Source organism: Phyllostomus discolor, chromosome 8 (genome assembly GCF_004126475.2).
Source record: "Phyllostomus discolor isolate MPI-MPIP mPhyDis1 chromosome 8, mPhyDis1.pri.v3, whole genome shotgun sequence".
NCBI classification, from domain to species: Eukaryota; Metazoa; Chordata; class Mammalia; order Chiroptera; family Phyllostomidae; genus Phyllostomus; species Phyllostomus discolor.
This window is the reverse complement of record NC_040910.2, coordinates 29,098,602-29,122,410: the sequence shown is the minus strand read 5'-3', so window position 1 is coordinate 29,122,410 and position 23,809 is coordinate 29,098,602. Positions and strand designations below refer to the sequence as shown.

At 39.9% G+C, this 23,809-nt stretch overlaps 1 protein-coding gene across 3 annotated transcripts in view; it reads right to left on the bottom strand.

The window, feature by feature from the left end:
- PALLD (palladin, cytoskeletal associated protein) overlaps positions 1-23,809 on the bottom strand; it is a 339,611-nt gene that overhangs the window by 160,605 nt on the left and 155,197 nt on the right. For all 3 annotated transcript variants that reach the window (XM_028519937.2, XM_028519936.2, XM_036031987.1), the window contains exons 8-9: positions 15,042-15,161; positions 12,412-12,754 (exon numbers count right to left, since the gene is read on the bottom strand). In XM_028519937.2, the coding sequence (XP_028375738.1) occupies positions 12,412-12,754; positions 15,042-15,161 (463 nt within the window). The remainder of the gene's footprint in view (positions 1-12,411; positions 12,755-15,041; positions 15,162-23,809) is intronic.

Here is a 23,809-nt window from a genome sequence, read left to right as displayed (position 1 = left end):
CAGAATGTAGACCCATAAGTTTTTAGATTGAAAGAGCCCACTAAATATCTATCCTGTACAATGTCTGAGAATATTACATATCATAAAATTTCAGAACCCTGGGTTTGAAGAAAATATTCTACATACTTTCAGAATAAAAAGAAAAGTAGGTCACATGCAAAGGACCAGAAACCAGATAGGCATTGGGCTCCTCTGCAAGAACGTCAGAAACTAGAAGAATCTGAAGCAATTCCTTCAAAATTCTTAGGACAAATCTAATTCCAAATGCAGTCAAGCAGTCAATTCAGTGTGAGGAGAGAAAGACATTTTTCAGGCAAGTAAGATCTAGAAACAATCTGCCCTGCGCTCTTTCTTTGAAAGCTACTGGAGGGCATACTTCTGGCAAATGAGAGAATAAAACAAAAATGCAAACACATGGCGTCTAGAAATCAGGGGGCCCAGGATAGGAAAGTTGTGCAAAGTGCTTGAGGCTAACGGGGAAGGGAAGTCCCAGGGAAACAGCTGTGCATTCAACCCAGAGAGCAGCTAGCTGAGGATGGTGCAGGGGGTGAGAAGTTACCGGGTCAGGGGTGTCCCCTGCATTTCAGGCGTACTACTTTCACAGCAGGAAAATGTCATGAGAAAAACGGTATTTAACAAAACAATGAAGATGCCAACTAGCTTCACCGACAGCCCCCATGAGACCTGACAAGGATGTATATAGTTCAGTGTAACAAAAATCCGTGACTGGAAAAATAAGAGTCAGGGTACCATAGCATCATTTTCTAATTATTTCAATAATGAATATGGGATTACTTATATTTGTCCAAAGTCTCTGAAATATATTTTTGTGTGACTTAAGTGATTCCTTATTTTAAAATGCCACATGAAGGTGAAACATGTCTAGGTTATATAAGAAGTCGCAATAACAATTTCTGGAGGAAAAAAATGTCTATCATGTCTACTTACTCTAAGTGTAGGGTGACAATAACTGCTTCTATTCGAATGAACATCTGACCTATTATTCACCTTGGTCAGGCATGGAGTGCGCGGCGCAGAGTGGAAGCTCTTGGCTTATGACTGCGTACGATGGTTTCTCAATGTCTGCGAAGTTCATGATAATCCTGTTTTTCCTTTCAACAGTCTACGGAAGGACACACTAAATTCAACATGAACCCAGAAATGAAAAGTTTGTTTCCTAGAATAAGAATTGTTGATACTTAAAGATTTCATGTGAAAATAGACCATGGGGGAAACTTGACACAAGGAGGAAAAATGACCCATTGATCTGGGATTTATATCCAACAAATTGCTCATAACCAAATGGAATGCACTTAGCAAGAAAAGTATGTTATTTTTCTCATATCACCTGGGATTAGTTTATTCTAGACTACTCAGTGTCTACAATTCTGACAAATAAGGATCTGGAGGAAAGAGATGAATTCAAAATTTTAATTTATCCATCTACAGGCGTCTACAAAGTTGGTTTAACTTTGGGTCACTCTTTAGAGGACATTTGAAGAAAATGGCAATCTAACAGGTCAACCTCCTTCCCAGACCCTTAACATAGACTTAGCCTTGCAGGAGGGCCTCCCAAGGGCACACCACATTGACAGGAGTCTTTGATCCCTCCTGGCTGGCATGAACCCCCAGCATCCATCTCATTCTACCCAAATCCAGATTTACATGCTGGGGGCCTGAGCTGGATTCAGGCCGGGGCCTGCCATGCATTGCATCTGTTCGCAGACACTCATATAGGAGAAGACAGCTGATCAGATGAAGCATTAGAACCATGCAAAACCATGGTGTAGTACCAGGTGCAACTCTAGCATCAGTTTCGGTGGGTGTCTTCCTTTGTCCTCACTAAAAGGACTGAGAGCACAGACAAAATTTAAAATATGCATCTTCCTGAAACCATTTCACTTCCAATCTTAGTAAGAACTCCAGTTTATTTGGACTGCTTACTTCTAGCACCAAGAGTGTAAAACAGACCTTCACTTTATAAAAGCAATTTTTGGTCCCTTCTTAAGAAAGCAAAGTAACAATATGCAAATGAGCCTAACAGTCCATTGTGTAAATCAACTTTTCAAGTAACAGGACATTCAGGAGCCATCTAATTGCTTTTAGAAACTCCTTTCTGCCAAGTTGGGTAAAAATAAAAAAATCTTTATTATATAGTTCTTTCCAGTAAGGCAGCTGTTTAGTGTCAGAGAGTTTTAATGATGACAAGACTAAATATAATTCTGCTTTTAAAGGTAGAATAATGAGAGCCAATATGAAGTGAGATTCGCTGTGATTTGAGAATGGTTCATGAATAACCCTCTCCTGTGTCTGTTAGATTGCTGTGTGAGAGAATAAAAATAAATGTGGATACTTCCCATCTGGTTTAGATGGTGACCTCTTAATAAAGTCAAAGCTGTGACAGAAAGGAGGGTGCCAGACATAAAAACAGTCACCTGGAGCAAGACATTTACCCCTCTGGCTAAGCCTCTGTGGAAGACCAAGCAACCAAACTCTATTTTAGAAATTGCAGAGAACAAGAGACATTTTTGCTTTACCCTGCATTGCACTTAGGCCATTTTTATGGCTTTTGTTTTTTTGCTACAGAAGACATTATTGCACATAATGATACATCCTTGAAACCAGATGGCTTATGAGCTATTTCAACAAAGAAAGAAATGAGGACGAGAAAATATTTGTGGTCTTTCCAGAAATCTTTCACAACCTTCACATTTAATGGCAATTACTAGAAAAGCAGCAAGTTTGAAATTATAGCTGAGGCATATAATTACCTATATTTGACCAATTTATAAACTCCTCTGAGGATAAAGGATACCAGAGAGTGGTACCTACTCTTTTTGATTCCTGACACAGAAAGTGAAGTGAAATATTTGGATAGCATTTTAGTGATTCACTGGTTTTACTAGCTTCATTTCAGGAGGCTCACAGCTGGAGGCCCTCAAATGCTGCCTACTGTGGACACATACATCATTACATTTAAATTAAAAAAAAACAACAACAACAAAATAAAACAGACCTAAAGAACATTGCAAAAGGGAGCAGGGCACAGAGCAAATGCATTGTCAAGGTTCCTGAGTAGAGACAGGGCAGAGCAGTGAAGTCGAGCAAACACAGAGGGCATGCAGGTATAGAAGTGAAATAAATGTCCGTATTTGCTAAGGCATTTCCTCTGAGCATCATCAAAAATCCTCAACGACCAATGTGTGTTTTCACAAAAGTCTTCATAAACAGAGGAGCCAGTATTATCCTAGCAGGAACCAGAGGTCACAAAGCAGGAAACTGGTATAGAAAAGTTTGAGGTTCTGATTGCAGCAAATTTATAATTGCCTTTTGAATAATGAAATAAATTCATGTGCTCAAATTTGTATGTGATTTATCCAGCCACGGAAATCAAAATCTACATAGTTCCATAAAATCTACATATTTGACTGAATTAGCTCCATACACATATTATGCTTAAAACAAAATGAAAGGCTATCTACTTCCTCGCCACATATGGAAAAGATTTTCAAAAAAAACGACAAGTCCAGTGTTATCCACAAGGTTTGTAATGACAACTTGAGTCAAGTAAGGAAACTGTCATTCTTAGGTTTGTTGAGAAAATGAACAGTCTGCTTTCTGGTTTCTCTTTACACATGTAAGAGAAACCAACTAAAATAAACCTCCCTGTTACAAATGTTCTCACCATTAGGTGATATCTTCGTTTGAATGAAAAATGTACACATTCACAGAAAAGGCAAATCAACGGTAAAAAAAAAAAAAAGGACAATCCAATGCATTTCGGCCTGCAGGAGACATAAATAAATTCTCTAGTAGTAAAAGCTGTAGACATGAAGTGAAAGTCAACTTATATGGATAAGATACTTGTTTGCTGAGAAGAATTATTTCAAAATGTACAAATATAGAAATAGGCTTGCTCAATAAAAACCCAGCTGAAGGTCTTAGTTCAATAGAAGAGGTTATAGTAACTACAAAATGAATCATTGTGCTAAACTATAATTGAAATAAATAGGGGGCTAAAAGGGAGTATGAGGGACACTGGAAATGGTCCTATCAGCCTCCAGCTATGAATAATTTTAGTGGCTCTTCATGAAATGATAGCAAATCATCCCAAGGATGAATGTTCTTGTTCTCTCACCTTAATCCTCAGGTGCAAACCTACAGATCTCTTCTTGTGCTGCCTTCACCAGCTGTCCCTTACAGTCCCTTTTCTAGGTCCCTTTCATTGTCCATGGGATTCCTGAACTGTTTCTAGTCAGTATTCCCATTTGCCCAAATGCTTTCACTGGAAGTGCTTTTGTCCTTAATTGAAATCTGATTTTCCTTGATTATGTTACTAACCCCATCACGATCTTCTCTCAGTAAGGAGGTTCTGTGTGCTCTTTGTTTATCAAAGCTACTCGTAGAATGCCTTTGCCATCATCACTCAACATCTGCTTCTTTTTGAAGTCTGTGTGCCCCACCTATAATCACTCTCTCTTCCCTGCTTGTCGCCAACAACCTTGGTATTTCCTCATTGTTCTCAATGACTTTAGTACCTAGCATTTGGTTTCCTGCCATCAACTTTGACCATCATTCATGTTAATGTTCCCTTTAACATCTTGGCTTCATGGTTCCTTGACCACTTCCTCTACTCCGCATGACCTTAACTCCTACTTAAATTACCCATTTAAACAGATAACCTTCAATTCCTTTATCACTTGGAAGGAGCTCTTTCTTTAGATCTTGAACTTTCAGAGCTCTTGCGTTGATCATCTACAGTTCTCTCTTCATATGTTCCTATCTCACACTCCCTCTGAGTCACTTACATTGTAGGTGTAACTTCCATTTTCTTGAGTCCTATCTTTTTTCCCTTAAACTCTAGTCTGGCTTAATCTGCTCCCTCTCTGACCCTGCAAACTGCTTGGGTGCTGACTTCAGCGATACTTCTCATGGATCAACAAATGGAACATTATAGCATCCCCATCTTGCCAGTACCACCAACTGTCTGTGTCTTCTGTTTCTCTTTTCAGAGTGCTGATTGTGGCTGAAATAAAGTTGAAACCATGCTCACCTATCACTGAATCGAATATGAGTCTTCACTCTCTAATTTCAAATAGGTTCTCACTATTGCTGGGAAATACATGATTCTTTTCTTGGTATGTCTTATAATTTCTTGTAGTTCTTCTCTTCAGCTTTTTTCCCTCTGCTTAATGTCACAGTTACCACACTAGACTTCCTCTTAAAGCAGATGTTATCATCACATAATTTATAGATAATATTGTTATTTATTTAAAGGTTTTATTTATTTACTTTTAGAGAGAAGGGAAAGGAGGGAGAAAAAGAAGGAGCAGAACATCAATTGAACTGGCAACCCTCTGATTCACAGGCCATCACTTAATCCACTGAGCCCCACCAGCCAGGGCTAATATTCTTATTTAAAGCAGAACTTTGATTTTCCTTCACCATTTTTTTCTCCTTCACCACAGTTTCTATGGGACAGGTTTCATCTTTTCTGTGGAAGGCCTTGTACAGATTATACATTAAATATTGGTCTTGCACATAGATTATCTAGATTATCTTTAAAATAAAAAATTATTTTATTCATATCACCTTTATCCTGACACTTGAGATATGCAATTGAACGAATTAGAGTTGGTGGGGGTTGGGGGTGTTAAAAGAGAGTATTTGTGGAGGAGCAAAGTTATTTCAGAGTATGGGGCATTTTTCTGGGGAGGGCTTTCCAGCACAGGTTGCAAAAACCCAGAGGGAATCCTGAAGTCATTGGCTTCTAGGATAAGAGAGAAGGTGAGAGCCTCCAGTGCCAGAACATTCTGCTTCCAACTGTGCTAAAATTGAATTTGGTTACAGTTATTTGTAGCAGGTAGCATCCACAGTGAAGAGCAAAATGAGCTGAGGTTCTATGGAGGTGGAAGAATGAAAAGGAGAGAACCAAAAGTATTTATTTCCTTAAAAATTTCAGGGGAAAAGGGGAAGGGTTTGCAGGAACAAGTATAAAGGACACATGAATGAAAACAAGGATGGTGTGGAAATGGGAGGGAGGGGGGAGGGCTGGGGGTGGGCTGGGATAGGAGTAAAAGGCAGAAAACTGTACTTGAACAACAATTAAAATTTTAAAAAATAAGACTGTACTTCATAATTATAAAAGCTGTAAACATTATTGTTGAATAGTTGGTTAACAAGAAAATATAGTCTACTGAAAATTCTAACACTCAGAGAAACACCGGTAACAGTTTGGTATATTTCCTTTTAAATGTGTAATACTCACTTAGGCTGGATAAAGTCTTTTATTGAATTTTTTCATAAAATTACTATTAAACTGCATATATTTTGCCTCTATGCTAAACTGCACATTATTTTGTTTCTAGTATTTTTGCTAAATACTAAATTGTTAATATTTTGACAATGCTGTATTCATGGCATTATCTTAAGCATATTGATCAAGTGAAGCTCTATTTTATTTGAGCTGAGCCCCTCCCCCCTTAAAATTAAAAGCTCCCTGCTCAGCAGAGACTACTTTTTTCAACTTACTTTAAAATCATCAAAGGAGCTCTCATGCTTATTTAGACAAACTGAGATAGAAATGTGGGAGAAATATTGGATCATCATGGACACTTTCATAGAAAGCACCAAGTATTTGAGATATACCTATGGTATCTCTTGTAAATGGTTGGATACTACTTCAAATATACGTACAGTACCTGCAAGAATTTCCACCTATATTTTACACATTAAATAAGACCATTAACCATAAAAATAAACACTCAACTTTCTTCTGGAAATGTAATTAGAACATTATATTCACCAAGAGACTAGCATAGCAAAGCACTATTATTCTAATATCTAAGAATGTGACACTGTGACAAAGCCAATATTTACATGAAAAAGTCATGAGGAAGAATAGATCAAAATGTTATGTCTCAATTAAAAGTTTCATACTTCAGGAAGTTCCTTGATTGGACTTTCCATTTCAGGGATGGGTTGTTTTCAAAGTGATCCTATGCCAACACTGTTAATGTGAACTCATCATCATATTACATTTATGAACAGCCCATATAGCCACATGGCCAAGTGCTTCAGAATGAAGGCCATAATTGTGCCTACACTACTCATTATCATTCTCCAATGTGTTCGGTGAGAGAGAGAGTGTGTGTGTATGTGTGTGTGTAATTTTACAATGAAAAATTTTTAAATACTACTTTTTGCCCTAACATTATTTTGAAGACCCCTCTGGTTCCATAGTTTGCACTTTCAATGCTACTAAATTGCTTCATAATTTGACTAGAGTCAGCAGAAATGGGAGCTGATGCCCATGTTTTTTGAATGAAAAGCAGAATGGCTTATCTTCCAAACATTAAATTGGGAAGACAAGGCAATTGGATTGCACTGAATCTAATTCAGGAGTGGGTCATTCTTTTACAAAATTTGTGTGGTGTAAAAAGATGTGTAGAATTTTGTGTGTTTGTTCTTGCCAAAATGATCTTAGAAATCACTGGATCACAAATTATTCAAAGATAACACTTTTTTGTTTTTTCACCTTTGTGTCCTTAGCACCCAGTGTTACCCAACACTTGGCAGATACTCAATTAATAGTGAGGGAATGAAACGTATGCTAGATTTTTTAAATACATTTCCGTACATTTAAGGACCTCTTCACAATTGCTTGGTGATTATATCTCTTTGACCTTTGTTACCTATTTTGTCCCACATTGTTTTGCTTATTACCTTTTGCATTTGTGTTTGTGTGTATGTATGTTTAAATCTACCAGGTAAGGTTTATGCTAGAATGGAACCCAGGAAACCATTTGCATTCTAACATCAAACTGTCATCTAGTGAATTTTTGAACCCTAAGTAGTAGAGGTTAAAGGACGGAAAAATGTTCAACTTTCTAAGTTACACGGACCAAGCCACACACTGGAGCTGGAGCAGCTGTCCAACATAAACAGAACAGGAAGGGAGGAGCACAGAAGCTCTCAGCCCTTCGTCCAGAGTCTGCCCCGTGATGGGGGTGTTAACATGTCAAGTACACACACCTTGAAATAGTTTGATTGTACTGTGGCCAAATGACACTGCTAGTACATGCTACAGAGCGATAATGTCCTCCTAGACCTTCCAAATGTGTCATGTGCTCCCTAATGTTTTAAAGTAAGATATTAATCAAGCAAGAACACAGGAGAAACAAGGAAGGAGTTGAAAGGGTTCCCAAATTAAATAGCTTGGTTGGACAAACTTTTCTACTGTAGTTCCATCCCATGGGAATCTTATTTAATTCTTTCATATTCATTTCATTTTTAAGATAAGTGACATCAGTCTTAAAAGTCCTGTAAATTGGGAAAACTCTGGGATTGGAGGGGTTTGTAAAGAGAAGCCCTATGGTACATTGAGGTTGGAAGTTAAGCAGAACAAATGGGGTTGCTCTAAATGTGGGTGCTCTTTCTCTTCCTCCTGCTTGATCTGCTCTTGCTTCATTCTTTCAAAGATGTTTGTGAGCATTGCTTTTGTGAAAGGGGCAGTGAAAAAGGCAGTCAAGTTCTCTACTCTCAAAAAGCTTACATAAAAACGATACACAAACTGACAAGCAGGTAAATAAGACACTATGAGAAATAACTACATGCTTTGCGGTAATTAAAGAGGTTGATTCATTGGGGAATGGCTGGGTGGCTGCTTCAGATTGGGTGGTCAGGGAAGGGGGTGACATTAAGTTGAGAGCAGAAAGCAAGAATGAGGCAGCCATTAGTGGCAGAACATTCCAGGGAGTCAACATTCCAGGCAAGGGAACAACTTGTGCTTAAGTTTGTGTCTAGGAGTGTGGAGGAAACCGTAAAGAACTCCCAAATATAGCAAGGCCGGCACAGCTAAGTGCTGATAAAGAGAGGATGCAGGCTGCTATTTCCTTCTCTCCTGTCTCTTAAACACATCATCTCTCACTCCTGCATGTGTAGGGCAAGAACATTCCTCTGATTCTACACAGAGAATTATTATTGTGCTTATTAGTGTTTGTTTTTACGAAAAGGTAGCTGTAGTTTGTCAGTCTGGAACTGGACTGGGGTGACACATAAAATCCCTGGTACCTTAGTATGAATGAGTTTATAGGAATTAAGAAAGGCAGGGACTTTGTTTCCTGTTCACACACTAAGTCCTAAGTTTAAAAAAAATGTTTTTCCCTTGAACCTTCATGCATCATTTGTAGACAGTGAGAGGCAGCCAGACTCATATGGTGCACTTATTTCAAACAAGGGAAATAATACAACAAATGGTTCGTAAGTTAGGTTTATGTTTGCTCCTTTCTCTTTTTCTCTGATAAGAAATCTGAATTCAAGTACCTGTTGCTTTTTTTCTCTGTATTGTAATAGAAGATTATGAGCATCGGTCAGATAAATAACTCTTATTTATGACTTTTTTTCCTGTGCAGTGTCAAAGCGCACTTCTGGTCCCACAGCCAGGGGTGAGGCATTCCACAAGTCCCATGTGCATGGCGCTGACACCAGATGGCCCACACATAATTGTGTGGAACTTACACTTGAGAGAGAGTGTTGGGGACAGAGACACTTGAGGGTGCAGAAACTGAAACAGATGCCTCCGGGCGCTGAGCATGGAACTCGCCCTCAGGTCAGGTGTTGCAGACCCCGCCGGAGTCCCGAGGGCTACAGGGTGATGGGGAGGGTTTCTGTTGGGTAAGGGGTCAGGGCTGTGCCTTATCAGAGGAAAGAATTTGTGATGTTTCTATCTTTTCATTTTAGTCTTTGATTTTTTTTCTTCCCAAGATTAGTATTGGAGGTATTTGAGAGGAAAGAAATGCAAAGAAATTTTCTTTCTGAAAATGATATATATATTTTTTTAGGAATCTGACAAATCAACCACCATTTTCAGGTTAACTTATTGCAAGAGTAAATATTTTAATTCCTATCATTAGCCCCTCCTAACTCCTTCCTATTTGTTCAATTACAAATGATTCAGAAGAATGAAATACCATAAAATCCCAAGATATACACCTCTCCTTTAGTGAAGGGGCATGAAATCACAGGCTGATGAGAGAAGATGAGAGCAATCCATAATTTTTCACTGCCAACCATAAGAGGCAAAATCTCATTTTCCCCCAATGTATAAAAAGACATAAAAAGTGTTGTGAAAGATTTTTACTTGGCAGTTACTAGTTGACATTAATTAGCAATAACTTAGAAGCCATGCTAAATTATTGGCAGATGTCATTCAATAACATTCCTCTGTCAATGGATACAGCTTTTAAACCAACGAGCAAACCTTTTCAGGAAAGAATGCAATAATAGAGAAAGGAGGGAAAGACCTCAGGCCAAAGCAATAAAGTTGGTTCCCTCAAGCCGGTGCCTTGGAAGAGGAGCAGGGAGAGCTAACTTTTTCTTTAATTACTGCTGTATTGTTTCAATGGTCACATCGAGATGCATTTACTTTGTAATGAAAACAAAAGCACATGAAGTATAATTTATAAGAAAACTTAAAAATTAATATGTATTTTAAAGTATCATCACATATGATGCTCCACCCAGAAAATGGCAAGTACATTATATGGAAATTGCTAAGCGATGCTCTAAGGATATGCTGAAAACACCTAGAGAGTTTCAATAAGCAAACAGTGGGAAAACCAATGTCACTTCTAAGCTACCAGGTTTTGTAAATAGGTGCAGTGCCTTTCCCCAAATTTCCGTGCAAAGGGAAAAGTAAGTGACTCCTTTCTATGGATCTTAAACACTAAAGTCTGTTTTTCCTGTATCTCATTTTTATACTGAAAATCTGACTAATAAGCAAATCATGATGTCACTCTTCAAACTTGTGCTTAAGCTACACATCCTTTTAATAACCACAAAATTGTTTTGTCTGTGTTCTGTAGACATGCCTCGCCCCTGCCCCCCGCCATGCCCACAAACATCATCACAGAGCACAGCTGAAGGCTGAAGAGCTGTTGAAACTCCTGAGATAAGAAGGGCTGAAATGCCTGTTCACAGCTCCTTGGTGGCTCTCCTGTGATTTATATCTAATTGATGACAGCCATTATGGTGGATCCAGGTCACTTAATCAAGAACACAGACCAGTCCTAGTCATTAAACAACGTTCACTCTTCCTTTCTCAGGAGAGCAGGTCTGTGGTTTCATGAAAAGCACTGCAAACACATATTCAGACTGCAAAGATAAAAGAGGTCAGCAGTGGCGATTAATTTTATGTGTCGAAGCTACAAGAGTGTAAATCTCTTTTCAGGCTGCCACTTTTGACCTCATTTTACCTGTTCAATGTCTCCATGGAGTTGGAGCACAGGTAGAAAATGTTCGCCTGCCATCTTTCACACTAATGTGTACCAACCTCATGGCTCTGCTGCCTGAAACAGAGCCTGGGCGGCACTAAGAATTACGTGCAGGGTAGTCATAGATATTCTATATTTTGCATATTCTAGCATTTCTAACAAATGAGCTGATGACAGAGAAGGGAGAGTAGACTGTTCAGTACAAGAGAAACAAAGAGTAACTCCTATCCTAAAGTCATCTTTCCTGCCCTAAATCAAAAACATCAGACATCATGGGAAAATCTAAGGGGTTTTCCTAGAGCCCGGCGCATTCATTCTCAAGGAAATGTGACCTCAGAGAGTATGTATACATTTTATACGACTCTGACATTTCCACTGACCTCTGTCAGGGCCGTAATTCGAGGTCTGTTATGCTATGATAGAACCTTTTGAGTTAATTGATTTCTGCCTCTCTCTGACATTGTAATGGCTCTATTCATAACAACTGTCTGCTGTGGAGTGCCAATGGAAACAGCTCAGGCGAGGTTTATCATCCTAAGAAAATAGTGGAAATCAAATGTGAAGCTGGTATTCATGGAAATATGTAGTTACGTGGAATTCCAAAGTCAAGGAGGTCGTGTTGTGAAAGGCGTTCTTCCTCCTGACAAGCCTGGCCCTCTCTGGTTTCATTCCCCTCCCCAGGTTCTGTACAATGAATTTCCATCGGCAGCTTCTAGTCTTCCCATGCTTATCTGTATCAGATTTCGTTCCTGATTCTTAAATTTAAAACATTTGGAAATGCTTTTAATCGAGAGCTCAAAGTAGGTCCCTTTGCCCATCACCTCTGGGAAGTGGTTACATCCTTGCTGTACGTTGGAAGGCCATACCAAGCACCAGTATTTTCACAGCTGAAACCAGTTATAGCTTTTAGCAAAGGGCAGATGTAACCAAGCTTCTCATTTACCTTCTTTATCTTTTGCTATCATTTATATTTTCCACAGACCCCACTTGGTGGCAAAGTCACATCGGTCAGAGACAATTTGCCTGCAGGAGGGGTAACATGCCACACAGTTGAGTCCAAGCAAAAAGTTTTCACTGACCAGAAAGACAATTTAGCAGGGATATGGAAAGTATTATAAAACCATGCAGAAATACTCACAGTTTTGGTTTGGCAAGCAGAGGTGGTGGCTCCTTTGTGGGTGAAAGCAGGACAGCTGGTGTTGGAAGAGATTTATTACCGTTAGCTTTGCCGTTAATCATTCCGTTTACTCCATGGCCAGGATGGACTCCGTTGGTCTCCCTCTCAGCGGAGTTGAATGGCATTTGAAGGGCTGCCATGCCAAGTCCCAACTCTGGGCTGTTCACCTGCTGGATCTCGGCTGACTTCTTCGAAGCCAACTCAAAGGGACTTGTCTCCAAGATTGGAGGAGGAGGTGGAAAGTGCTGGAAGTGATCGTTGTTGGAGTCGCCCATGGAGTCGTAGCTACAGTTCTCAGAATTGGCTAAGGAAGGGGAAAGAGGGGAAAAATAATAAGATGCTACTAATTTAGTAATTCAACAGTCATTTTCACACTGTTATAGACTGAGGATCCCTTGAACCCAAAGGTTACAGAAGCGGTAGCTGGGCTGCTTGCAGCTGATGCAAAAGCAAAGCCAGCTGGAGGGCTTGGTTCTTTCAAGCTTGTTTTGGGTGACTACTACGTGTTTCATTTCCTGAATGGGCCCACAAGGCGGGGAACCAGCTACCAATTCATTAACAAATTTCAAACAAGAGCTACAGACAGAACTTAGTTGGAAAAAAAATGACAACGCAGACAGTATCGACTAATAATGCCTTGTCCTTTCCCCTTTCAGCCATGGATCTGCCTGGACATCCTATCTGAGCTTTACTGATATTAGCTCAAGCGCTGAAGCTTTTATGGGACAAGCAATGAATATTCATTCTATTTGAAGCTAAGTAAAGCTTTGAGTCTGAGGGAAATGTCTTATGACCTTATAACTTCTTTTCCACTTCAGATGATTGCCACAGCTGTGACTCAGCACAAATTTTCTTTTTTCTTTAAACTTGTTACTCTCAGTAAACTGAATGCATCTTGAGGTAAGATCATGTCTTCTTTGGATTCCTCACTTTACCCAGAGCCCAGGACTCCTTCTGGAATTTACTCAAAAGTGCTTACTGACATGAAGGGACAGCTCGAAAGTATTTGTGTATTATGTTTGGCCCACAGTAGATTCACCCCAGATAAAAATGGGAAATACCATGTGCCAATTTTGCCACACGGACTTTGAGAGACCGGGGTTTGGGCCATACTGTTGGGCACTGCACTGCTGCCCTGGCCATTTGCTGGGACAGTCTTCAAGCCAGCTCTGACTCCAAATACTGGGATCCTCTGTAGCTCCAATAAGGACACATTTAAAGCACTCATTCAATCAACTGTCCTCCCATTTAGGTGAACCTTTAAATTTCTTCCCTCCTCCTTCACTCCTTCATCCATCTATCTATCTATCTATCTATCTATCTATCTATCTTAGCTTTCAATTCCTTTTTAGCTGCCTTTATTTTAAAGATGATGTTCAGCCGTAATGCATAGAACTGGGAGTCCAAACTCATGGCAGATGAGGAATTTTAGGCACTTTAGGGAGGTAACTTTGAGGCACCTCCGCTCTGCCTGAGCATCCACATTTCTTAAGATGAAGCCACAGAAATAATCCCCAGGCTCCAGTCCCTAACCCTGTCTCATTGTGCCTCTGCTGCCCCCTAGCAGCAAGCTCCTACTCTTCCAAAGAAATCAAAGTGCCATCCGGCCAACAACCCCATTTATTGATGCCCTGTTATATGCACGATGGGTCAGGCCTGGTCAGAGATATTTTAAAAATTGCTGTAAAATAAATAACAGAGATGTGGCAATAAAAGCAAACTTAGGTATAGTGAATCAGTAATAGCAGAAAAGAGCCAACTAACGTTAAAGAAAAAAGCTGTTTCATGCTGTCTTTGCTAGTGGTAAATTTCTAAGTTTGAGAAATATCCAGATACTTTTGAATATTGGTTTTAATAGTATATTGCTTTAGTTTTTCATAGCAGTTATAGTTCACTACTAGTGAGACTGGACATCTAAGATCTTTACAGCTTCTCCGAATTCAGTCAGGTTTATCTTGTTCTACTTCTTCAGAAGTTTCGGTTATGGATTAAGCACTGCTTTAGTTGTACAAGTGTCTCCTCCCCTGTGTTGGCACTGCTGAGCAGAGTGACAGCACCTCCCATTCCCAGGTGGCCCTCTGAGGGGAACATGCTCCTGGCATGTTTTAAGCACTTTTGAGTAAATTCCAGGAGGAGCGCTGGGCTCTGGGTAAAGTGAGGAATCCAAAGAAGACATGAGCTTACCTTAGGATGCATTCAGTTTACTGAGAGTAGCAAGTTAAAGAAAAAAAATTTGTGCTGAGTTACAGCTGTGGCAATCATGTGATGTGAAAAAGGCATTATTAGCATGAGGATGTCGGGAAGCCATCTCCATCGTTTCTAAGACCAAGACTGTACGATTTAGGACATAGCCCCATGTGTGTTCAGTTGCTACATCATCATTATCTTTTCATTTTCGCATCTCTATGTTCACCTCCCTCCCCAAAGCCTTTTGCTTGCTGCCACAACGCTGACTGGGAAGGTAACCCCTGCAATGACAGCCAGCATTCCTAATGGGGGAGCCCTCCTCCTCGGCCAGTTCTTCCCACTGTGGTGAACCACACTGAGGACTGGGGAGCAGAGCCCCATCATATTTTTCACTCCTCACATACCTGGGGTGACAACCAGCTGGGCAGTGCTGGTTACTGATCCATAATCATTCCTTGCAGAGCACATAAAGATCCCTGCATCTTCAGGGAAAGTCTCAGCGATGACTAGGGTACAGATCTCCTCTGGAAAGGAAGAAGAGGACAGTATGTATCTCATCAGAGCTAAACCACGAAGTTGCTTTGAAAAAGGCAGACCTCTGCCTTTCTTAAACAAGCAAATGAGATACTGATCACTGAAGAATTGCTTTACAAAAGAGTTCACATTAGAATGTCTTTACATTTAATTTAGCAGTTTAGCCTAGTAGCAAAAGCTTTGGAGTCAGACCCATTCTTTGCAAGTTTGGACAAGGTCCACTCTGGTGTCCTCATCTATAAAATGGGGATAATATATCCCTAAAGGGATATCTGCTAAGATGCAACCAGATGTTTGCAAAGTGTGTGCCTCTGCACTTCGCATGGGGAAGATGCTCAGGAAGTGCTGGCTCAGGGGATGCCACCTCCTTTCTCCTCCCGCCTCCTTGTACGTGTCCAGAAATTCTTTCTGGTAGAGTGTAGCTGACTCTTCCTTCTGCCCAACTGAAAAGCAATTAGTGGGGGAAATCAAGCTTCACTGAAATGACAATGGGAAAAACATATGTAAATGTTTGATCCGCAGACAATTGTTCCGGAAGCTACTGTTACGCAGAGGGGCTGTGTTCCACGGCGTGAAGAACCCTGCCTGTGGACCCTGTTGCCAGGGCTCCGATAAGGGCCCTGCCACACATCTGGCCTTTACGACTTTGGTCAATCTCCCTGAACGTCAGGGTTCTTACCTGTACAATGGAGACAGTAACAGGATCTACCTCGTAAGGTTTGTGGTAGTCATGACTCATAAAATCAACCATCACTGAGTTACTGTGAGGGGTGCTGACGACTGTGACAATGGGTAACAGCTCTGCAGCCCTTATTAGGCACTAGATATTGTTAGCAGCTCTACACATAGATGCATTTGGCTTTAAATCTCATGTCAACCTTAATAATGTTTATTATTAGCCCATTTTATAGATTAGAAACTGAAGCACAGAAAGGCTAATGCTTTTGCCCAACATCACATAGCTAATAAGTGGTGAAATCAGAATTCAAACCAGTGAGGCTCTACCCTCCTAACAACCATCTACCTATCCTTGTGATGTAGTATGCCTTGTGTTTACAACACTATGGATATAGTAAATGCTTTGTAGCTGGTAAATGTGAGCTGTTACCATGAAAAAGAAGCTAGATCTAGAGTTTATTAACTACTAAAATATTAAAAAATATGTTTGATTTTAGAGAGAGAGGATGTGGGGGAGAGAGAAAGACAAATGTCAATGTGAAAGAGAATCACTGATTGGTTGCTTCCCATATGCACCCTGACTAGGGATCGAACCTGCAACCTAGGTACATTCCCTGACCGGGAATCGAACCCCCACATTTTGGTGTATGGGACGATGCTCCAACCAACTGAGCCACACCACCCAGGGCTTCATTAACTATCTTTCAATTGAATAATTGTCTATATTGTACCAGTAAAATAAAAATGATTATGTTGGTAATGTCCTCATTTAACATCACCTGTATGTTCTTGGAAACTAAGACTTTAAGGGAGAAACATAACAAAACCATTTGTGCCATGGACAATTAACATAAACAAGAGTTTTGTTCCTATGGCATATTTCTAGTCACAAAAACATCACCAGGCTTCTAAATAAAGGCCCAAACACTTTTAATATTAAACACTGAAATGTGAAATACATATACATTTAAGAAAGATGAATAGAAACAAGGAAGGTCATTACCTTCCAACCTGCTTACACCAGTTTGGGGTTACGGGTGTCCAGGGCCACTCCCAGCAACTCAGGGAACCAGACAGGAAGCCACTCTGGACAGGACACCCTTCTGTCACACGGCCACACACACACACACACACACACACTCAGACTGGGACAATGTGGATGTGCCAATTCATGCCATGGGCACATCTTTGGGATGTGGGAGAAAATCAGAGTCCTTGGAAAACCCCCCACAAAAACAATAAAATTATTACATGACGTGTGCTCTACTATTTTGTATTCTAGTTTATTTTATTTTCAAATAATGGTCACTACCATCCACTTTCATGGGTCACAATCAACAGTTTAAAAACTGCCCTGTAGGACCTAGCACAGCCCCTGGCTCAATAAATATCAGTGAATCCAGGTATTGGGTATATCAAGGAAAGGATTTTTCTGAAAAAAAAAAAAGAAAAAAGAAAACACTAATTCCTAAAGATATTTGCAGCCCTCTGTACACTGCAGCACTGTTTACAATAGCCAAGACATGGAAACAACGTAAGTGTCCACTGGGGCATGAGAGGACAAAGATGACGTGGTTACACATATACAATGGAATATGACTCAGCCACAGAAAAAGATGATATACTGCCATGTGCAGAAATATGGGTCTTGAAGGTATTGTGCTAAATGAAATAAGTCAGACAGAAAAGAACAAAAAAAAATCATTTCACTCATGTGGAATATAAAACCAAAAAAGGAACATGAACTAACAAAACAAATGAGAAGAAACTCATTGACACAGAAAACAGAGTGGTGGTTACTGGAGAGAAAGAAGGGTGGGGAGGGCATATGGGGTAATGAAGTTCACACATATGGTGACAGAAGGAATCTAGACTTTGGGTGTTGAGCATGCAATAGAGTATACAGATAATGAATTAAAATATTGTACACCAGAAATTTATATGTTATTAACCACATTACCTTAATAAACTTAATTTAAAAAAAATAAAAGGATTTTCAGGTATGGGTTTGACAGGTACTAGTGCATTTAGAATACACAATTATTATTTGATTAAAAGGTCACTAAATAGAAGGAGAATGATAGAATAGCAGGGCATGAGGTAACCTTATAGATTTTTCTTTTTATTGAATTTATTGGGATGACACTGGTTAACAAAATATACAGGTTTCAGCTGCACAATTCTACATCATCATCATCTGTATATTGTATTGTATGTTCAGCACCCCAAGTCAAGTCTCTGTCCATCACCATTTCCCCACACATACCCTTCTACTTCCCCCACCTCCCCAACAACAACACCATAGTGTTGTCTGTGTCCATGCTCCTCTTTTTTCTCTTCTTTTTGCTCAATTGTTTTCCCCAACTGTCCTGTACATAGTTCTTGGCTTTGCATTTGAAGACGAAGATAGAAAGTATGGAAATAATTCAAGTTGGAGCTTCACATAAGATTAATCATTTGGAAAGCGAGATGGATCTGGAAACTTACAAGGGAGTGGGAATTTTTAAATTGAATGCAGAAGGTTACAGAATGAGTTAAAAGTGTACTTAGCCAGAAAAGAATAAATAAAACTTAGACTCTTCATGCTGTAAGGGATTTTAGTGATCGACTAGCCCAAATCCCTCATTTCTTCAGGTGAGGTCCAAAGTGATTCTCATAAGGTCTTGGCTAACTCACGTCAAAGCCAAAAGGCAAAAGGGGGCCTCCTGCCTCCCACAAGTATGCTCTTTCCCCCCTAGTTTCAAACAGAAGGAACCCAGAGTAAAATGAGGCAATGAAAAGATTTAAGATGGGAAGCAAGGAGTTTCCTGAATCTGAAAATTTCAATTACTCTCACTTTCCAAATAATTCACCAGAAATTCATCTGCACAAGGAGATGATGGGTTCTGTGTCCTCTGAGATACGAGACACATCGAAATGGGATAGAAGCCATTAAAAAAATACATTGGAAAGTGAAAATTCTGGTATTAGAAAAAACAAGCAGCCCAATCTCATTAGATTTTGGACAAAAAACCCTTACACACTGGCTGACCTTGGAAAGATGGGCTTTGGGCAGGTTAGGCCACCTATGTTCCTTTTAGCAGCAGATGCTGCTGGGAGCCGGGAAGTCCACAGCTTTCAGCAGCACCTCCAAGCTGCCTGCCCAGGCAGCCACAGCTGCCAGCCCCACACCATCCACCTTCCCAGGGCTTGGTGCCCTCAGAAAGGTCTTCTCTCAGCTATTCACACCTCAAAAGGCAGAGTAGCTGGAGATACTTAGCAAAATGCCTATGGCCAGTTCAATGCCTGAGAATGCTTTACTGGTAAGAACAGATGTAATTCTGTGTCTTGAAACCTACATTAAAAAACAAGATAAAATCTTCAGGGATTATATTAAGTGTTTGGGAGTGATGATCTGGACAACTTTTAGATTCCTTCTTGTTTTCTACGGTTTTGCAATTTTTAAAAAAAGTTATGCTGTTTTAAGAAAACCTGAATATGTATACGTGTATACATATACATATACATATGTGTGTGTGTATAGTTCCCCATCTAATCCAGAGGACCCCTTTGAGAATAAAATTTTAGTATCCTCCCCATTCATCCTTGACTTTGAAGATAAACTAGAAACTCTTAAAGGCACCAGAAAGCCCTGGATCAGGCCCCTATTTCTTGCTGGGTTCCTTCTGTGCCTCTCATCTTCTTTTGTTCAGACCTCTGGACTCACTGGCTCTTGGGCTACCCCTGGAGAAGTCACATTCCTTGGAGTCTTTAAGCTCTTCTCCCAAAGTACTTAGTGTTCTCCTACTCAGCCTCACACATCCACCTAAATATTACTTTCTCAAAGAATCCTTGTTTGTTTAGCCTTAGTTAGATCCACCAAGGATGGCAAACTTCCCTTGGAGACCTCTATTGTAACTATAACTGAATGATACATTGTGCAAGAGCTCCGGACTCCTTGACAAGAGTATAACCTCTATGGGAGCAGAACACATTCGTTTGGTTCCTGGCTGCACTCTCAGCATCTCTGGAACAGTGGGCTCTCCATCAAATTTTTGAATAATGTTTCTGGGATGAAATTTAAATTGACGGTAAAAACGCCAAGGAAACATTTGCTTTACAAAAATATGTTTTCTAAAGAAATTCCTAATAAAACTGATTTTCCTACAAGCTTCCTTTGTGTGTTTCAAGTGTGACTGAGCGAAACTCACTTCATATGAATTTTCAGGAAGTTGCATAAAATAAGGAATATGTAAGTTATACAAGTATAGTATTCATGGGCAACTGGATGTCTAGAGAAGGATAGCAGCTTAGAGAACAGAATTAAGAGAAAAGAAAAAAGCACTGAGATGTTCTTTTGTGATCTACAGGCTTGCTATGTCTTTGTGATTTTTACCAGATAAAATTTTAATCTAATGGCCCAAAGGATTGTTTAGGTTTCCTTGCTTTGGAAAATGTCTTCCAAACGTTACAACGGGCTCACATTTTGTTGACAGAAAGAAGCATCATGGCTTGTATGGTTCTGACATTATGAACATAAAGAAAGTCATGCGGAAATGAGATGAGCCAGGTTATGCTGTTGAATTTTCATCTGGTAGCATCTTACTTACACAAAGACCTTTAACACATCTGTAAAATACATTTTCTTGAGGAATGGAAATCAGGAAATGAATGCTTCTGTCAAATAAAGGGAGTCGGAAGCTTACTTTTTTGTACTAAAAAAACTGCCTCCAGTTTAAATGGAAAAATTTAAAATTATTAATGATGATAATTCTGATCCATTTTAATTCAATTTTCCTAAGTGAAAGATTTATATTTGAGGGCATAATAATAAATTACTAAATTAGTAACAATAAATTACTAAACAGGACAAATCCTGTTTTTTTATAGTTACCTAAGAATTATTTAACCACATCAGTATCTCCCAGAGGTCAACCCTAAATTTTGTTCAAATTCTTGGATGTACTAAACACTTGGTTAAATACAAACAGAACCATTTTGTTTGCAGAAACTCATAAAAAGATGAGGTAGCAAGGATATTACTACTAGGTCCCTTGAGTAATAAAAGGACATTTATATAAATCCCTTCCCTTGCAGTTTTTTTTTTTTTTTGAGGGGGTGCATGGTGCAGTGAGAAGTCCAGGCTAACTGAAGAGGAATCCAGCTCTGACCTTCTAAATCTCATGCTTTGGCCAACACAACTGATGACAGAGAACTGTGGGCCAAAATCACCGAGATGACATTCAGTGTGATGAAATACAAGGCTTGTCTAAATTTTTATAAAGGATTTTTTTTAAAAACTGTGAACTGTATTATACATATAGTTAAAATGTACAGCTTAAGAAACAGCCACAAAATGAACCTCTAGGTACTCATCATTTAGTCTAAGAGGTAAACCAATATCACCAATACTTCCTGTAGACGTCTCCAAGTGAATCTCCTGCTCCTTTTGAGATCGTTGTTGCTTTGATTTTCTTTATGTGTTTACCACATGTTTACACCCTTCAAAACTGAGTTAGTTTTAAAAACATTGAGTAACAAGCACAAATCTTACTGTATTAAAAAAAGACAAAATTGTTGCTATTAGAAAAAAGCTCCCAGGAACTAGCTGGGGGTTTGAACTAGCTTCAAGTTCTCTATGAGTTTACAAAAGCCTCCACAGAGGTAATCAACAAGCACGACCATTTAGTGAGTCCTGGGAAATATAAGGCTTGGTGGGGACATCTGGCGGGCTAAGTGTGGGCAGGAGCTGGTGGAGTGGGTATCTCCATACTCTGTTTTAAAGTTCAGCGTGGCAAACATTCAGATCACAGAGCCAGATCAACTCAGAACACTTCTGTGGGGGTGAGGGGGTGACATGAGTGTCCTCAGCTGGTCCAGGAGGCAGTGTATGGAGGGGAAAGGAGGACAGGCCAAGTAGAGGTAAGAATTCAGGTCAGGCTTACCATCCTACCATTCTGTCACCGGAGCCAAAGATGGAGCTGTGGCAATGAGCTCTTAGTGATGAAAGCTGCCACGTGTCCATCTCTTGAGTCCCAATGATCCAATGTGGGCTTGTCCTCAATTCCTCACATACAGCTATGACCCTTGTGGGGGTCCCTTTGCCTCTCACTTGCTCTTGAGTTCCTGCTTCCCATACCCACATCTTGCCCTTTCTGGGTGAATTCTCTTGCTGTGGTGAAGCACATCCTAAGTAAAGGGTTGTGAGACCTTGCAAGACTGAGAAATCTTGACTGTATCTTCATACTGAATGGCAGATTTGGCTGGGTACAGAATTCTTAAGTAGAGGCAATTTGCTTAACTGCCTCCTCATGTCTGGTGTGACACTGAGAAGCCCCAAGTCATTCTGATCTCATTAGTTTGCATGTGAGTTGATGTTTTCTCCCTGGACACTGGTAGAATCATCTCCTTTTTCTGGATATTCTGAATTTCACAACAATGCACACTGCTGAGGGTTTATTTTCATACATCCTGCACACAGTGGGTCCTTTCAATCTGGAAATCGATATCCTTCATTCAATGACAGTCTCTGCCTCTTCTTCATTCTCTCCTCCTGGAATCTCAGTTGTGCATGTCTAGTGCACCTGGCAGGTTCTCTCTGTTTCTAACATTCTCACGTTTTCTCTTGCTCTTGGTCTTTTTGGCTTACTCTGTGGGGCAGCTCCTCAACTTATTTCTGCTACCAACTTTTTCACTGCAAGAAAATTTTGTTTTCCAAAACCTCTCTTCTTATAGTTTTTTATTTTTACTTCTCAGATGCACCGGGTGTTCTTGTTTCTCTAAGGAGAGTGTTCATTTGCTTTTACATTTCCCCTCTTTGCAAGCTTGTTTTCTTCAAGTTGCTTTTTTGGGGAGTTGCTTGTTTTCTTCCATATTATCTACAATAAAGATTTTCCCAGATGTCTTTCATCTTTTCTGGTCTGAGAGGGTTGTGAGCTGCCTAGAAGCTCTGAGCATGAAGAGGAGCTTTAGCTTTCCCGTGAGCATACTCTAGACGGCCTCTTTGTTGGAGAAACTCCCGTTCTATTATATACCTTTAAGTATAGACTTTTTCCTCTTGGGATGTCCAGATTGCCCAGAAAAGAGCCCTTCAGGCTCTGCCAGGAGAGGAAGAATTCACAGGCCAGCCAGCATGCCAGATGAGTGTGCAGGAAGAGGACAGGAAGGGAAATTTTAAAAGCTGAAAGCTCCTAAGAGTCTCTCAGTTTTCTCTTTGGTACACACTCCAGTGGGCCTTCCCTGTCTCTCCCCAGAGACTGAACCAAAATTTGTTGGTTCATTGAATGGTAAGTGTCTCAGTATTTTTTTTAGGTGCTTCAAAGCAAAAGCTATACATAACAGCTTTGTTTGTTCAGTATTTATTTCCAAATAACTTAAGTATTTAGGTCTTAACAAGTTAGTTACTGTTTGGAAAAAAAAGTGCACATAAATGGAAAGGAAAGCATTATTATTTTATTTCTAAACAACCACAATTACCTACTGACGGATGTGTGCACCTGTCGGACACTGTGCAGCCCTTCTTGGAACCAGCATGAGCACGGCCAGCCTCATGTCAAGTTCCACGTTGATTTTCCTATGGTACTTACTTTTTGTACCACACACATAGATAAAGAAGTCAGTTTCACAAAGACATGATGTCATAGAAAAGAATGTAGAGTGATCTAATGTTGAAACTCTGAACTATTTCAAACTAGTAGTTATCTCATATATCTATCAGATGTCGAGTATCACATGTTCACACGCGAAATTTCAGACATTACAGCACCTCCCTCGGCCTCGTGTGGCATCTCAGGGTGCCGTCACGCAGCTTGGGAACCAGGGTTTTGATACAACCCACTTTGTTCAACCCACCATCCTAACCTGGACTTGCATTAAATGTTTAACTATGTCTAATCTACTGGAATCTCAACAAACATCCTCACCATGGCCCTCCTGCAACTCAGCACCTTAGTATACCAAACCAAGTATCATCTACTTCACA